The 17,528-nt window shown below is 45.8% G+C and overlaps 1 protein-coding gene and 1 long non-coding RNA gene across 3 annotated transcripts; one reads left to right on the top strand and one right to left on the bottom strand.

Annotated features, from left to right (window-relative positions):
- Nucleotides 1-4,461: 4,461 nt before the first annotated feature.
- Nucleotides 4,462-6,441, bottom strand: SLN (sarcolipin). 2 transcript variants are annotated; one of them, XM_090031756.1, is made up of 2 exons: nt 6,172-6,441; nt 4,462-5,119 (listed from the first exon to the last, which is right to left on the bottom strand). In XM_090031756.1, exon 2 carries the CDS (start codon nt 5,009-5,011, stop codon nt 4,916-4,918), a length of 96 nt encoding a protein of 31 aa, XP_089887882.1. In that variant the 5' UTR covers nt 5,012-5,119; nt 6,172-6,441; the 3' UTR covers nt 4,462-4,915. The 2 variants fall into 2 exon arrangements, with proteins under 2 accessions (XP_089887882.1, XP_089887881.1); XM_090031755.1 differs by having other exon boundaries at nt 6,265-6,422.
- A 425-nt stretch (nt 6,442-6,866) lies between these two features.
- On the top strand, nt 6,867-15,241 carry LOC149875225 (uncharacterized). Its single transcript, XR_016440013.1, has 2 exons — nt 6,867-7,393; nt 14,914-15,241. It is a non-coding gene; the product is annotated as an uncharacterized LOC149875225 (long non-coding RNA).
- Nucleotides 15,242-17,528: the final 2,287 nt, after the last annotated feature.

Raw genomic sequence — 17,528 nt, 5'->3', positions numbered from 1 at the left:
TCGCCCCCCCACCCCCGCCCGCTCTAGGCAGGAAGACTGCAGGGGTGACATGACCCCAACAAGGTGACTGTCCAGTTTCCTCTTGAAAACCTCCATAGTAAGTGACTGCACCACCTCTGGAGGGAGTTTATTCCACAGTTTGGACACCCTGACTGTAAAGGAGTTTTTCCTGGTATTACACCTGAAGCAGCCTTCCAGGAGTTTGTATCTATTGGTCCTGGTCTTCCCTGGGGGTGCCCTAGTGAACAGTTGTTCACCAAGCTCCTGATGCACTCCTCTGATATAGCAGTAAGCTGCTATCAAGTCCCCTCTCAACTCTCTCTTTTTTAGGCTGAAGAGACCCAACTCCCTCAGCCTTTCCTTGTATGGCTTGCCTTGCAAGTCCCTGATCATATGGGTGGCTCTTCTCTGGACTCTCTCAAGCTTTTTCACATCCTTATTGAAGTGCAGTGCCCAGAAATGGACGCAGTACTCCAACTGTGGTCTCACCAGTGCTGAGTACAGTGGGAGTATCACTTCCTTAGTTTTACATGAGATGCATCGGTTGATACATCCCAATGTGTTATTTGCCCTGCTGACCACCGCCTTGCACTGACAGCTCATATTCATGCGATGGTCAATCATTACCCCTAGGTCCTTTTCGGCCACGGTGCAAGTCCAGATGTCACCACTGAGCCTGTATGTATGTTGAGGGTTGTTTGCCCCCAGAGGGAGCACCTTACACTTGTAAGTGTTAAAATTCATCTGGTTCTGGTCTGCCCAACTCTTGAGCCTGTCGAGATCTGCCTATATCTGCAGCCTATCTTCTGACAAGACCAAGATTTTCCCTGGGATAGAGGTTAGGCTGATTGGCCTATAGTTGCTTAGGTCCTCCCTCTTCCCTTCTTGAAGATGGGCACAATGTTGGCCCTCTTCCAAAACTCAGGGATTTCCCACACGCACCACGATTTCTGAAAGAGCTTTGCCAGAGATTCTGCGATGACCTCAGCCAGTTCCATCAGCACTCTCAGATGAAGCCCATCTGGTTATGCTGACTTATAAATGTCTAACTTTTCTAGTTGGTATTGCACCCACTCAGCATCCACACTGGGGAGGCCGTCATTCCTGGCATGCCCCCTTTGAGCCTTATCTCGCTTGTCTTTCAGCTTGGTCTAGTGAAATACCAAAGCAAAGTGCACATTCAGGGGTTGTTTTGTCCTGATTGTCAGTTACCAGCTGTCCTGAGGTGTTAAGCAGGGGTCCCCCACTTCCATTTGTTTTCCTTCTACTGCCTACGTGCCTAAAGAAGGGCCATTGACTCCCATGGCTAACCTAAACTCAGTCGCCACCTTGGGTTTCCTGATCATTTCCCTGCAAGTGCTGGCCATAATTGTATAATCCTCCTTGAGGACCATCTCTAGCTTCCACTGTATGTACACCTCTTTTTTTCTTTTTTAAGAGTACCACATTGTCCCTATTAAGCCAGGAGGGCTTAGCAGCCCTTCTGCTACCTTTCCTCTTTGCAGGAATAGTTTTCTTTGTACTTCGAGGATTGTATCCTTGAGCAATGACCACTCTTTGTGCACCCCATTTTCATTCCCTTCCTGGTCCCGCATCATCTCCCCCACTAATGTCCTGAGTCTGTTGATGTCAGCATTTTTGAAGTCCAGGACTTCAATCCTGCTGGTTGATTTGTCAACCTTGCAGTGGATGGTGAACCTGATAATTTCATGGTCGCTGTCACCCAGGTTACTATTAGTGTTCAAGCCACATACCAGATCATTTCCCTTGGCCAGGACCAAGTCTAGGAGACTGTCACCTCTGGTTGGCCCTTACCCTTCCTGGGTCAGGAAGATCTCCTTGATCATAGTCAGGAAACTGCTTGAATGATCTGATCTAGCCAAGTGTTCCTCCCAATCTATGTCCGGGTAATTGAAGTCACCCATGACAACCAAGTCCCTTGTACATGCAGCCTCTGCCAGTTCTCAAGAGAACTTGAGATCCAGCTCCTCTCCTTGGTTCAGTAGCATACAGTAAAGGCCTACAGTTAGGTTTCTCTCACCTCGCCCCCAGCTTGACCCAGAGGGTTTCAGGATGCTTATCTTTGGAACCAATGGCAGCCTCCAGAGAGGTGTACTGTCTCATGTAGAGAGCTACCCCTCCACCCTTCTGTGCAGGGTGTAGCCCTCTACAGCTATGCTCCAATCATGTGAGGGGTCCTACCAGGTCATATTGAAATGGCCGAAGTCGAGTGTAGAGCTGCAGCGTTCTAAGTCTAATGCTGTGGTGCCCAGGAGAACCTGGAAATCTATTTTTAAGCTACAGTGAATATTTGATAATACCAGGTAAGGACATAGGGTGCATCCAGATATGCGTGGACATTTGGTTCCCTGGCGACTAGGAGCGGCGGCGCACCTTGCACTGCCATTACTTATCCCCAGTGAGCACCTGTGCCATGCACACTTTTGTGAGTGCATGTTGCCCTGGGTGGAGTTAGTGGGGGCTGGAGTCAGCACTGCGCCCAGAAGCCTTACCTGGGTCCCTGGGGGCCTTCCAGGGCTGTGCAAAGCCTGGGTGGCAGCAGAGCACAGCTCTGGGCAGCTCGGCTCCACTTTTCAGCAGTGTGTACTGGCTGAGCATATGTTGCTCCAGTTTTTTTCCCCCACTTTTTTTTAACCCCTGGATATCCAGGGATCAAAAAACCCTGTGGGAAAAAAAAACCCAGCACAGCACATGCATAGGCAACACACCCTTCCAGTGCAGAGAACTGTGCGATATGTGGCACTGCAAATGTGTTTGCAGCACCACATACTGCACAACCGCACTCATCTGGACACAGCCATAATGTTCAGCTGGGATAGGGAGACACAGTACGTGAAAGATGAGAATAATTCACTTTCACAGTGAATTATAAAAATATTTGCTGCATTTAAAAATAGATTTTCAATGTACTTATCCAGACTTTTCTGCAAGTCTCAGATGAGGTCTTGGAATGCAAACAAGTTTTGTTAATTTAGAAGACTCAAGGTAGTACCTGGTATGAGGTGGATCAAAGACCACTGTCTTTGTTGGAACAGACCAATTTAAATGTCTCAACTTTCGCACAAGAAACTTCACATCTTCAAGTTCTTTTCATCTGACATTTTCAATCACGGTGAAGAGCAAACAAGTTTTGATCTTATTCTTTCTGAATTCTAAACAAAGGATTTTCTTACAGGTGGGAATGTATTCCCTTAACTGAAGAAAGATCATTGCAGATGTCTTTGAAACAGAAGACTAGAGGTGAAAAAAAATTACAAACCAGAAAGGAAAATAGAGAGTAAACAGAAAGCAAATGATCATTTAATAAAAGCCTTTAAACATTGCAGATTTAGTGAATGGAATTGCTGGAGCACAAAATGTAGCTTTTGATGTCTTCCTTTAAAGCACCATCCAGATTCCAAATTGTGCCTGCCATTATCCTTCTAAATAAAAGCATAACAAAAATGTCCTTGGGTAGAAAATCTAACCTCTTGAATTTTACTCATTCTTTAAAAGGTCCTTGAGAGGAAGTCAGCCAATACATGTATTTGAAAGTTTCATCCTTCTTAACAACAGCTTCATTTTATATAATGGTAAGAGTTTGGGTCTGAATTCTTGAGAGTATTTTAGCTTCCAACAAGCCTAATGCGTTCTGGTGTATCAGTATATTAAAGCTGGCTGAAGTAGCTAGTAGAAGATCCCTTTAGTGCAGGAAGAGTCCATGTGACATAATGTCAGCAGAGCTAGTTACCCCCCGATTCCCTTGCTAGCCCTGTTGTAGGGCTGCACACTGGGGGTGGTGGGAGGGTGGTGAAGGATGTAACTGGAATGTAGGACCATGACTGGGGGCAACCAGGCCAGTACCTCCAGGCACTGCCTTAGGTGGGTGTGGGGGATTGACACAAAAATAGTCCCTATCACTGCTGGTAGCATAGCAGCTGCTCAGGGTGTAACGCTGCCTTGTTGCTCCTCTGGCTGTTACACTCCAGTGCTCTTGTGCTGCTGCCATCCCCTGGGGACTGCTGCAGTCAGGCAAAGATTATAGCAGTTCAGAGGGTGCTGTAAAATGTTACAGCTGGAGCTGAACCATGTCTTTCCTCCTGCCAGGCCAGCCCCAGAGCTGGAACCCAAGCCCAATATCTGAAATGCAGTCATGTGGCAACAGCAGCTGTACAGCAGAGGCTCTCTCTTTTGCAGAATCCATGCCATAGATAATAGACTAGCTATGAATATTCTCTGGCTGTTTTATTAGGAAAGTGGTTCTGGATCAGCTCATGCGATATTGGTGTGGATACTAGTAGCAAAGCCAGATGATTTCTAGTGTGATTCAACAGTAGCTAACTGGATGTGTATTTTTACAAGCCACCAAAAATCTGTGTCAGCTGCATGTTATTAATGAGGATAATATGCCATATCATTCATTTAAAAGATGGAGGAAGAGATAACAAGAGCTACAAAACATGGTTTTACATCTTCTTTATTCAAGCGAGCACAACAGTGAATGAAAGAAAAGTTCCACTTTCTTTCAGCTAAGTTAATTTGTGCCTTTTTTGTTTCAGTTTATGAAGATATATACTGAATATTACAGTCTTGTACCACGGTGAGCCTGGTGGTGATACCAAAGAGGTAAGCATTGTGGGTCAGTGTATGACATTTGCAGTAACTGCTAGGTGTCATATGTAGCAACTACTGAGGACCCTGCCTTGTCCATTTTACAGCTGGGTCACAACAGAATATAATAATTACATCATCATAGACCCATTAAAGCACCTATCAGCACAAGCAACAGAAGCATGAGAGTAAAAAAATCATTACATTATCGAATATAAAGGAAGTCACACTGTTGTACAGGAGGTGTTACATACTTCTGTAGAGATGCATGCTTAAATGAATTTAAGGAGTATGAGATTGTCTTTTACTCCTGATAAGATTTCACAAGAAGCCACATGAGAAGCACAGTTATCAGGACAATCATGAAGTTAAGGAAGAGTTCTTGCGTGGACCGTTCCATTTTTGGGAATATTCAGGGGAAGACTGGAGGGCAATAGTTGAAGTAAAGGGAAAACTTCAGAGACTCCTCCCGGAGTCCTTGAGCTTAGCCTTCAGGTCACAGCCTCTCCTAAAGAAAACATGAACAACATGGATACATGAATGTAGGAAGCTTGACAAAGCTAGGTATATTATATAAGCAAATGTTATTTCATTGCTAAACGTTAGTATGAGCTGCAGAAGCTAAAATGCAAAAAGTATCTCTAACAGCTTATCGCCTCCTTTGATTACCACTGTTTGACAAGACATGTTCTCAGTGTCACTCTGAAATACATTTCACATGACAAGTAGACATGGAAAGGGAGCAATGACAGTTATTTTTTATACAAATCCCAAACTTATTATTTTGATGAGCAGTATACTTAAAATTCCATTATAAAAATAATACCATTATTAAAAACTACTTTTTGTATAGTTTCACAGATTTAAAAATAGATTGGGTGGAAAATGTTCATGGACATGCAAAGCTTAAGCTCTTATATTTCTTATTCTTTATATTTTTAATATTATTTTTACTTAATACTGCAAGTGTAACTTAAGAGAACCACCAGACTCAGCCTTTTTGAAGTGCTTGGAAGAGAAATCAAGTCTGAGGATTTATATTCTACTAAAACCATAGGAAGGACCAGGGTTATATATTTTTTGTTTCTGAAAAACATCATAAAATTTGTGAACTAATCCTATTAAATAAGATTTTCTCATGGTCCTTCTGAACTTCCAAGTTGCTATAGTTTTTGTATAGTAATGTTATTCATGCTACTTGAAAAAACTTTGCCTCAGCTACAGCTTGATTCATTCCATCACAGCAAGTTAAGTTTTTTGTATCCATCTCTGAACACACAGAGAGATGTTAGCATGTGTAATGAATACTGCACCACTTAATATGATTCGTATGTCATGTCAAAAAGGACAGTGTTTGAAGAAAGGAGAGAGAAGCTCTAGGCAAGAAAAAAATATGCACCCATACAAACAAAAATCTTAAAGAAAAGGGTAAATTAGAATAGGACATTTAAGATGAAAATAAGAGAAGCCTTGATATAGCATAATGAAGACAGAAGGGTTTAACTGGAAACTGTCTTAATTCACCTTGTCAACTATTAAAAGCCTAGTGCATGCACTTACGCAAATTTCAGCATCCCCATGTTGTTCTGTCAGCTTTATATTTTATTATTGCAATGGAAAATCCAGACTTAATAAAGTAATCCATGGTTTTACCTTAAGAGGACAAATGGAACCCAGTATTTCAGCCTCTGGGACCCTAGGTCAATGCAGATATTATTTCTTCCTCAGCCTCTGCCTATCTCCCAATGCAATCTGGATTCCCAATCTCCGTGTTGGAACTAAAGTAGTCAAGAGGGAGGAGAGCAACAAGTGTTTTGGCAACTAAAATGATGACATCACCAGCTAAGTAAAAGGGGCTAAGCTGGGCAGCAGGATTCAGTTAAGGCTATTTATGCAATGGGGTTTATGGATAGATTTACATATTAACATTTTCTTTCTTCTTAGGATGAGCTGTTAGGAATATGCATAAACCCTTTGGATCCAATGCAATTTTACAAAGATTTATTTTGTGCTTGGAATTAATCAGTTTATAGCTTCATCCCTAATGAAAAAAGGGTGCTTGAAATGGTCCACATTTAATTTTCAGGATCTGTACAAGACAATTTTCAGTCCTTAAAAAAACTGAATGGGGTCCAGATTGCATAGTTTACTTTACAAGTACACGCACCTGTTGCTGTCTTACTTTCTTATTATAGTCTCTGAAGCTTCTCATGTTCATATACATTTAATCTAAGAGAGACCACTGGAGCAAAATATTCTTTGCACTGGATATGCAATAACTAAATACAATATTATTTGCTGGTGAAAGGGTTTTGAGATCACACTACTGTAAATCAGGATCAACTGCATTAGATATTTAGATAGTATTTACCTCGTCACTTGGATTCTGCCCACTAGCCCAGTGCCCATCTGTGGCTTAGTATAACCTTCCCAAACCCCTGAGCATGCGGTAGAAAGCTGCTTCACTAATTGTAGACTTTCTCCCAAATGACACTGCTCAGAGGTCTTGACAATTGATAGCATTGTCCAGCTCCTGGGCATCTGTATAATGGATACACAGTGACAGAGCTGTTACAACAAAGAATTTGTCTTGGGTAAACTTGAAAGAGAATAGAAAAGTCTTACATTGTACAGAACATTGAATTCTACCTGCCCTACTGTGCCTGGTTTTACTACCGCTCTGCTTATGCGGCATAAGCTGAATATTTCCATTTGGCATCAGTGGGTCTTTTCTGGAATGAAGTGCTGCCATCATGAGCAAAGGAACCAGAGTCTGATCCAAGTGAGTAAGCGCTGATTGTCTTTATTTTCATTTCGAAGCACTGCATGCTACCGGTTATACAAGCAGCCTTTCAATTCCAATGCCATTGTGCTTGTAAATTCATAATCTGAATTTTCATTAACATGCCCCTTTTGCATTTTATAGCTATTGAGTATTCCTAGTTTGTTTTTCCATAATTCAGGGGCATTATTTCAGACCGTGTGATATAATTTCATCCCAGCCTCACAATGAGCCACCAGCCCAGCCCACAGGAAAGAATAAGGATATAACATGCATAAACTTCAGCCTCTATGAAGCAAAGCCGAATCGTAGAGAAATTCTGTTTAACATTGAGCACATTCAGTATTGTACATTTTGGATCAGTCCCATAAACCAAAACATCTCCTTTGCACTTGAAATACCTGAAATATTTTGGGCTTGGGTCGTAATAGGGACTATATGACAAACTGCCAGCTAGCAAATAATTTGCAGTGTCCAAATTAGGCACCTAATATTTCTATACAACGGATGAGGTGACAAAGGTACCCAAGATTTAGATTCACAGATGCCAAAAAGGTGTGTGTGGGGAGGGGGGGAACCGCCTTAACTAGCCATTAGGAAATGCTGATGGGTGAGGCTTCTGTTGTGCCACTGCCAGGGAGCTGTGTGCCTCATTTTGGACTGCAAACATATCCTTCCTACTAACTGGACTTCACTATCACAATTTCTCTCCTGGGCTTAGATACCTACACTCTTTCTTTCAGAGCAGGTGATGACGTTCTTGCTCTCCCATCTAGGATGTGTGAAGCCCAGGTTCAAATCCCTCCTCTACCTGTGGGTATTTGAACCAATGTCTCCCAGGAGAGTGTCCCAAGTGCCTACTACGGCCTGCTCTTGGATGAAAATTTCTCAAGGCCTAGGAGATGTAACAAAAGAGACTGATACAAGCTGTGATGGCTGCAAGATTCTGTAGTGATACCAGTATAGCAAAACCGTGCCAACTCAAATCCTGCTTTATTTGGGGTCAAAGATGGGGCAATTTAGCTCACTTCTGTCACTACAGGATCATACATTTGTACCATTCAGATTGCAACAGCTGCTCTGTACTCATGAGCAGCAGTTCTCCCCGCCTTTTACAGTGGCTAAAATGTACTTTATGTTTGTCCATATGACCCAGCCCTAACTTTCTATGATGCTATAACCTCAGGCTATACGATAATGTGGGATAAGGAGCTGTTCCATTTTTCTAGGACCAGCTATTTATCCATTGGGCCAAAGGAAAAAAGGTTGCTTTATGGCTGGGGCACTCCCCTGGGGAGATGGAAACATGGGTCCCTGTTCCAATTACTGTTTTCATGTATAATATTTAATGACAAATATTAAAATAGTCATTGGAGCTGAGACTGGAATCCAGCTCTTTCCCCTTCCCAACCTTAGTCACTAGAAACAGAGATGCTCTCTCTTGCCTCTGCCATCTGGCCCAGTTAACATATAATGAATGAATATAACTGTGGAAAGTGGAGCAGCTTCAGCAGAAGAGACCAAAATTATCCCACAATATCGTATAACAAAGTGGTTAGGACACTCTACTGGGAAATGAGAGATTGGGCTCAAACCCCTAGAGGCAGGGGAAGGATTTATGGCTCTTCCCATGCTGGGATAATACTCTAACACCAAGGTGGCCAGGCTCCAGCATGGGTGTCACAAGTAGTGCAGGCAGCCTGTTTGGGACATGCAGCACAGTGGGAGACAGGGCAGGGAACAGAAAGCAGAGCAGCAGATTGGGTAAGGGAGAGGGATTGGAGTGCCACTGGGGTATCATAGTATCATAGTGCTTAGGATCAGAAGGGACCTAAACAGATCATCAGGTCTGACCCCCTGCCCCAGGCAGGAACGAGTTCTGGAGTCATATCACCCGAGCCAAATAGCTATCCAGCCTCATCCTGAAGACCCTCAAGGTAGGAGAGAGCACCACCTCCCTTGGGAGCCAATTGCAGAGCCTGGCAGCCCTAACTGTAGAGTAATGTCTCCTGATGTCCAGCCTGAAGCTTCCCTCTAACAATTTGTGGCCATTATTCCTAGTAACCCCGGGAGAGGCACACTGAAGTGCCCTGGGTTAGAATACAAGGAAGTGGAGGGGAAAGGGACTTAACGGTGGGGGTCTTCTACAGACCACCCAACCAAGGGGAAGAGCTAGACTGAGAATTCTTAAGTCAGCTCATGGAGGTAGTTAGGTCAAATAACGTGGTCATCGTGGGTGACCTGAACTTTCCAGACATCGTCTGGGAAGAGCAGTCAGCCAGGTCTGACCGCTCACGTAGGTTCCTAGCCGAAATACAAGACCTCCATCTAAACCAGGAGGTGCACAGCCCCACCAGGGGAGACGCCTTGTTGGAGCTGGTATTGGCCATGGGCATGACCTGGTGAGGGGTCTCCGGGTGCTCGACCACCTGGGTGACAGCGATCATCACCTGCTGGAATTCACCATCCAGTGCAAGGTAGCAAAGGCCTGCAGCAAGGCAGCAGCCCTAGACTTCAGGAGGGTGGACTTCAATGAGATAAGGAGAATAGTCAGGGAGACCCTGAGGCCCCGGAGGGGAAGGAAGTAGAGTTGGGTGTCCAAGAAGAGTGGTCGCTCCTTAAGGAGACGATCCTCCAAGCCCAAAGGGAGGTAATTCCAACACAGATCAAAGGGGGCAAAGGGGCGCAAAAACCCCCATGGCTCACCAAAAGCATCCGGGAATGTCTCCTAACTAAAAGGGAGGCCCACACTCAATGGCAGGGAGGGGCCATCACCAGGGAGGATTATACTGCAGTTGCTTGGGGCTGAAGGGGGGCAGTCAGGAAGGCCAAGGCAAAGATGGAACTGGGACTAGTGACCCGGATCAAGGACAAGAAGAAGTCCTTTTTTAAATACATAGGGGGCAAAAAGAAAGTACCGGGTAACATGGAGCCACTGCAAAACACACTGGGAAATCTAGTTGTCAGACCAGACAACAAAGGTAACCTATTTAACAATTTCTTTGCCTCTGTTTTCCTGAGCAGGGACCAGATCAGCCCCCCCCCCCCCACTGGGCCCTCCTCAGGCCCCAGGGGAGGTGCACCCAGGCCAAGGGTCAGTGAGGATCTAGTCAGGGAACTTCTGGAGGGACTGGACATATTTAAATTGGCTGGTCCTGATGATCTCCACCCCAGAGTGCTGAGGGAATTAGCAGAGGTCATTGGGGGACCCCTGGCACAGCTTTACGAGCACTCATGGTACTCTGGTGTGGTGCCAGAGGACAGGAAGAGGGCCAGTGTGGTTCCCATTTTCAAAAAAGAGAGGAAGGAGGACCCAGGAAACTATAGGCCAGTTAGTCTTGCCTCGATCCTGGGTAAGCTTTTTGAGAGAATTATCCTGCCACATGTCCACGATGGGCCAGTGGGGGAGATTATGATTAGGGGCAACCAACATGGGTTCATTAGAGGCAGGTCCTGTCAGACCAACCTGGTGGCCTTCTACGACCAGGTCACCAAATCCTTGGATGCAGGAGTAGCAGTGGACATAGTCTTTCTGGACTTTTGGAAGGCCTTCGACACTGTCTCTCACCCCATTCTCATTAAAAAACCCTGGCATTGACTCCTACACAGTCAGATGAGTCACTAATTGGCTGGATGTCCACACCTAGAGAGTGGTAGTGGATGGGTCATTTTCAACCTGGAGGGATGTGGGCAGTGGGGTCCCCCAGGGCTGGGCCCTCAGGCCCGCACTGTTCAACATCTTCATCAGTGACTTGGACGAGGGGGTAAAAAGCACCCTGTTCAAATTTGCTGACGACACTAAGATGTGGGGGGATGTGGGCAAGCTAGAAGGAAGGAACAAGCTATAAACAGACCTAGACAGGTTACAGGGGTGGGCGAATGAGAACAGGATGGGTTTTAACACTGACAAGTGCAAGGTGCTGCACTTGGGAAGGAAGAACCAGCACCATATGTACAGGCTGGGAAACTCCCTTCTTGTCAGTGCAGAGACAGAAAAGGATCTTGGAGTCATTATTGATGCCAAGATGAACATGGGCCGGCAGTGTGGGAGCGCAGTCAGGAAGGCCAACCACACCTTGTCATGCAACCACAGATGCATCTCAAGCAGGTCCAAGGAGGTGATCCTCCTCCTCTATGCGACACTGGTCAGGCCGCAGCTGGAGTACTGCATCCAGTTCTGGGCACTGCACTTCAGGAGAGATGTGGACAGCAAGGAGAGGGTCCAGAGGAGGCCACTCGCATGATCAGGGGACAACAGGGCAGGCCCTATGAGGAGAGGCCACAGGACCTGAACCTGTTCAGCCTCCACAAGAGAAGGCTGAGGGGGGATCTAGTGGCCTGTTACAAACTAGTCAGAGGGCACCAGCAGGCATTGGGGGAGTCCCTGTTCCCTGAGCACTACCAGGAGTGACTAGAAATAACGGTCACAAGCTGGCAGAGGGTAGATTCAGATTAGACATCAGGAGGCGCTACTTCACTGTCCAAGCGAAGTGGTGCTGGCTCCTACCCTGGGGGTCTTTAAGAGGAGGCTAGATGAACACTTGCTGGGGTTATCTGACCCCAGCACTTTTTCCTGCCATGGCAGGGGGTTGGACTTGATGAGCTGCTCAGGTCCCTTCCAACCCAACCAACTATGAAACTACGGTGCCCGAGGGAACAGAGCCTCCCCCAATTTCCACTGGCCCCTCTGGAGAGTTTGTAAAAGGCCACAGGATCCCCTCTCAGCCTTATCTTGTTGGGGCTGGATAGATTCAGGCCCTTAGACTCTCTTCATACCCACTGCCCTTTGACCTTGTGAGTGGCCCTCCTCTGAACCCTCTCAGTGCCAGCCACATCTCTCTTGAAGTGTACCCAGAACTGGACACAGTTCTCCTCCACCTGTGGCCTGACCAACACCTCATATAGGGGAAGGATCACCTCCCTGGACCTGCTTGTGATGCATCTGTAGATGCACGACAAGGTGCAGTTAGCCTTCCTGACTGCTTCCTCGCATTGGTGGTTCATCCTGGAGTCAACAATGACTCCAAGATCCCTTTCTGCCTCTGTGTTGACAAGAAGGGTGTTCCCCAGCCTGTAGGTGTGTTTCTGGTTCCTTCTCCCTAGCTGCAGTACCCTGCACTTGTCTGCATTGAATTCCATCGTATTCTCATCTACCTACCTCTGTTACCTGTCCAGATCTAGCTGGATTCTGTCCCTCCCCTCCAGTGTTCCCACCTCACCCCACATCTTAGTGTTGTCAGCAAATTTGGACAGCGTACATTCCACACCGACATCCAGATTGCTGATAAAGATGTTGAATAAGTACAGGCCCCAGGACTAAGCCCTGGGGGACTCTACTGCCCACATCCCTCCAGGTTGAAAACAACCTGTCCACCACCACTCTGGGTCTGACCGTCTAGCCAATTTGCCACCCATCTGACTGTAGGCAATGTGGTGGGAAACCATGTCAAAGACCTTCTTAAAGTCCAGGAAGACAACAGCCACCCCAACACCCTCATCCATGGTCTTTGTGGCCTGATCATAAAAAGAAACCAGGTTAGTCAGGCAGAACCTGCCCTCAATGAACCCATGGTGGTTGCACCTGAGCATTACCTCTCCTGCTGGGCCCTTGCAGAAGTGCTCCTTGATAATTTTCTCAAAGGTCTTCCCAAGGACTGAAGTGAGACTGACTAGCCTATAATTGCCAGGCTCCTCCTTCTTCCCTTTCCTGTAAATGAGGACCACATTTGCCTTTTCCTATCCTCTGGTACCTGGCCAGAGCCCCACAAGTGCTCATGCAGCTATGCCAGGGGCCCCGCTATGACCTCTGCCAATTCCCTCAGCACCCTCGGATAAAGAGCATCTGGACCTACTGATTTAAACATGTCCAGCCTGTCCAAAAGTTCCCTAACTAGGTCATCCCTGACCCTACGCATGGCAGTGCCTCCCTTGGGGCCATCCATAATCCTAGTGGGAGAGATGTCCCAGTCCCTGTTCAGAAATATGGAGGCAAATAATTTGTTAAAGAGGTCAGCTTTTTTGTTTGCTGCAATCACCAGATTGCCAAGACTGTCCTGTAGGGGCCCTACGTTACCCAGTGCCTTCTTACTCCCTATGTATTTGAAAAAGAGCTTTTTTGTTATCCCTAATTCTGGTCACTAGCCCTAGCTCCATCTCTGCCTTGGCATTGCAAACAGCCTCCCTGCAATCACAAGCAATGGAGGTGTAATCCTCCTTGGTGATAGCCCCTTGCTTCCACTGTTTGTACACCTCCTTTTTTGCCCTCAGGCATTCCTGGATGCCTTTGCCAAGCCATGGGGGTTTTTTTAGCACTCCTGCCCACCTTGGTGCGCATTGGGACTGACTCCCTTTGAGCTCAGATGATTGTCTCCTTAAGGAACAACCACCTGTCTTGGACTCCCATCTCATTGAAGCTCCGAGACCCCAATGCCTCTCCTATTAATCTTCTTATTTCATTGAAGTTGGCCTTCCTGAAGTTGAGGACTTTTGCCTTACTTCTTGCTTTCACCAGCTTGCGCTGAATAGTAAATTCCAGCAGGTGATGATCACTGCTATCCAGGTGGTCGAGTACCCCCAGACCCTCACCAGGTCATCGCCTGTGGCAAGGACCAAGTCCAGCAAGGCATTTCCCCTGGTGGGACTATGCACCTCCTTGATTAGGTGAAGGTCCTGTATCCCGGCTAGGAACCTACGTGAGTAGTCAGACCTGGCTGACTGCTCCTCCCAGCAGATGTCTGGGTAGTCTAGGTCACCCGTGACAACCACATCCCTTGACTTTACAGCCTCTGTGAGCTGACCTGAGAATTCCAGGTCCAGCTCGTCCCCATGGTAAGACAGGCTGTAAAAGAATTTCTCCCCCTGTCACTTCACTCACCCACTACTTGGCCCAGCTTGGTGGGCAGAAACTCTACCCCACGGCCACCACTGCTGGGTAGGGTACAGGCATTAATAACTGGTGACTCCCAAGACTGGAGTGGGGCACAATTTGTGGGTGGCAACATCAGTGTCAGCATTGATGGGGTGGCAAGTGGCGACCGCCTGCGGATGCCGGCATCAGGGAGTGGCAACAGCCTGTAGATGCTGCGGGGGTGGCAAGTGGCAACTGCCCAGAGAAGCTGGTGGTGGCTTCGGCACCAGCCAATCTCAGGGGGGCACATGCCCCCTGTGTCTCCCTTAAGAGTCACCTATGGGTGCAAGGCTAATTTGTGCCACTCCTGCCAAAAAGGTTGGCCCCACTTCTCCAACACAGGCTATTATGTTGAGGAAGGCACCAGCATTTCCACTTCCTGCTCATTTTTTGTGCAGGATTAGACAGGCTCTAATTGATTATTAGACCATATCTAATCAATCAGGCCATACAAGTGAACATGGAGCAAAAGAATTTATGCACTGAGGGAGATTATTCACTTAATGGGTTAGGCAAGTCTTTTTGTAAATGCTTGCAACACCTAAATGTTGAATGTTGGTGCTTAAAAACATGACACCCTTGTGAATCTGCTTCTTTGTTTTAATTTTTCCAGATGGAAAACTCAAAACAAGAAAACCCAGCAAAATTGCAAAAAGGGGAATTTCCCAGAAAACTGGTTTTTGCAGAAACTGCAACTTTCCTGCTCTAGCTATCAGGCTTGTCTTCACATTTTTTTCTATACTGCCCACCAAGCCTGGAATTCTCTGCCTGAAATGCCTCTTGCCAGTCTTCCTTCCTCCAAACCATCCTGAAATCATATTTCCTCTATGACTCTAGAAAAATTTGTCTTCCCTTCCTCAAAATGTTGAAGAAACAAACAACATAATAATAATGGAACCAATCTTCTTGCATCATAAATATTATAATTTCTGTACACTTTCCATTGGCTCTGTGGTATCTTGTTCTACTATTACTCCTGTTTAATAGAACCTCACTTTGCGAGCTTTCAGCGGAAATAAAGTACTAGTCAGTGCTAATAAGTGTTGAGGTTCAAGACCTGGAATCAAGGAGTGAATACGCAGGCCCAGGGGCAGATCCAGGATTTCTCAAAGCGGGGTGCAGGAGCAGTCTGCAGGGGTGGCTGTACCCTCTGCTCCCAGCCTCTGCACCCCACCAGTATGGGCAGACCACACTGCAGGAGCCTCTGGGGAGTTTTTAAAGTCCTAAAGCAGATGAAAATACTCCCTCTCTTCCTCCTCCTGCTCCATGGTGGCTCCCTCCCCTCCTCTTTCCCTGACCCGCCCCACTCCCCTGCCTGCTCCTACTGCATTCTCCAGGGTTGGCGGGCAGGGAAGTTCCAGAGCCAGCTGGCCTCAGCTGGGGAGGGTACAGTGGCAACAATGTGACTGGAAAGTTCCCCCTATCCTGCCCAGTCACAGCATGGGCAAGGGGAACCTCCATCCATCCCTGTTGCTGCTGTTCCTATCCACAGCTGAGCCCAGTCACTCACTGTGCAGCAGGCAGGAATGGCTCTGGTGAATGGCTCAGGAATGGCTCTGTGCCCTTGGAGCAGCGGGGAACTGCACGCTGAGGAGAAGAGGAGGGGCAGGGGTGGGGCAAGGGACAAAAAGGGAGCATTTCTTTGAACAGGAAGGGGAAGGGAGATCATATTTCCATCTGCTTTTAAGACCTTTAAAAAGGACCTGGAGGCTTCTGCAGCGTAGTCCGATCCAAGAGGGGTGTAGCAACACCACTGCACCTGCTCTGGATCTACCTCTGCTCATGCCTACATGGAAAGCCATTTATTTCAATTCAGAACAAAGGTTCACCCATGCAACTCTGCCTGCAGAACTGTAAGCTCTCCATGTCTGTGCTTATCCATAAAACATCGTTGCTACTTCTGGTCCATTCCTAGCATCCGACAAAATGGGTTGTTACATACAACAGCTCCTACCTCTCTGAACCCACTAATCTCTAAAGGTGACACCCTGTTCACTTGATAGAGTGTTTTGTATCACAACAAGCTATAACTAGCTAAGGAACAACATTTTTGATTGGCAGATTTAGTACATAGTAATTTTAGAAGTGGCAAACTACTGGATTACATTCGGTTTTTGTGCCATCTGGCAGGATACCTAAGTCTTGCAAAAAGCCCTTAAACTTAATAAGGGCTACGCTTCAAATTTGACTGAGATGGGAAATGTGAGTTGACTTGAACTGGAAGCGCAATCAATCAATGTTTGGAACAAGCCTTGATTTAAATATGCTACAGATTACAGTCTAAAATTTCCATATACTAAAACCTTTGAACAAGTCCACCCATTTAACATCCTGCTATTTATGAAGTATGTGATCATCAAGGACCATAAAGGTATGATCAAAAATGAGTGCTTTATTTAATCAAGTAGTCTAACTTCTGATTATGGACGGAGAAAAGAAAGAAGGCAAAGAATGGAAGGGATGATTACATGTTGAGTACTAACCATGAGTTTTGATGATGTCCTGAATACGTCTCTTGTTGACACTGATTTTTTCTGACAGATTTGGATGCTCTAACCCTTATAAACTCCCTGCCAAATTTCCCTCCTCATGCCTCACTTAAGGCTGCAATCTATATTTAAAGTTACTGTGTCTGTCTCAAATTCTTCCTAGACAATGCATCAAGGAGCATGTAAATCTTACATAGTTAAGTAATTGTGTTTGTAGCTGCTTTCCTCATATCTTTGCTCATTAAAGGGAGTCCATTTTTATTAATAATTTTAAAAGTCTCAATAATGCAGATGTCTAGCTGATTGGAAGCTGATCAATAGTGATCTTGAAATCACTATTCCAACTATACCAAAATAAATACATTGCTAAAAGATCCATTTAAAGAGCTGAGCCTTTACTTCTTTATGTACAGTTAGGCATAAAACAACTGTATGGTAGTTGTATTATTGGGTGTATGTTGTTTTTAATTATTCTTTCTGTTTATAAGCCATAAATATATCCACCATTTTAACTTAGTCAGCATATTAACAGCGCCCAACCAAGCTCTGAATTTGCTGTGCTTTTTAAAAGTAGGTCTAAGCTGACAGTATCACATTATTGAAGTGCCATTATGGGCTAGATCCAAAAACAGGACTTAGGGGTTGTCATGCTGAACATGTCAGTACCTAACTTTTAGGGACTTATCTTTCTAGTATAATTTACAACATCCAAATAAGGCACAGGGTTCAGGACTCCAAG

Source organism: Crocodylus siamensis, chromosome 1 (assembly GCF_052110815.1).
Source record: "Crocodylus siamensis isolate JL-2025a chromosome 1, ASM5211081v1, whole genome shotgun sequence".
NCBI lineage: Eukaryota > Metazoa > Chordata > Crocodylia > Crocodylidae > Crocodylus > Crocodylus siamensis.
This window is presented reverse-complemented; position numbering and strand designations above follow the sequence as displayed.

Bases quoted from the DNA above. Each gene is read 5' to 3' on its own strand.
- SLN (XM_090031756.1), bottom strand. From the start codon at position 5,011: ATGGAACGGTCCACGCAAGAACTCTTCCTTAACTTCATGATTGTCCTG.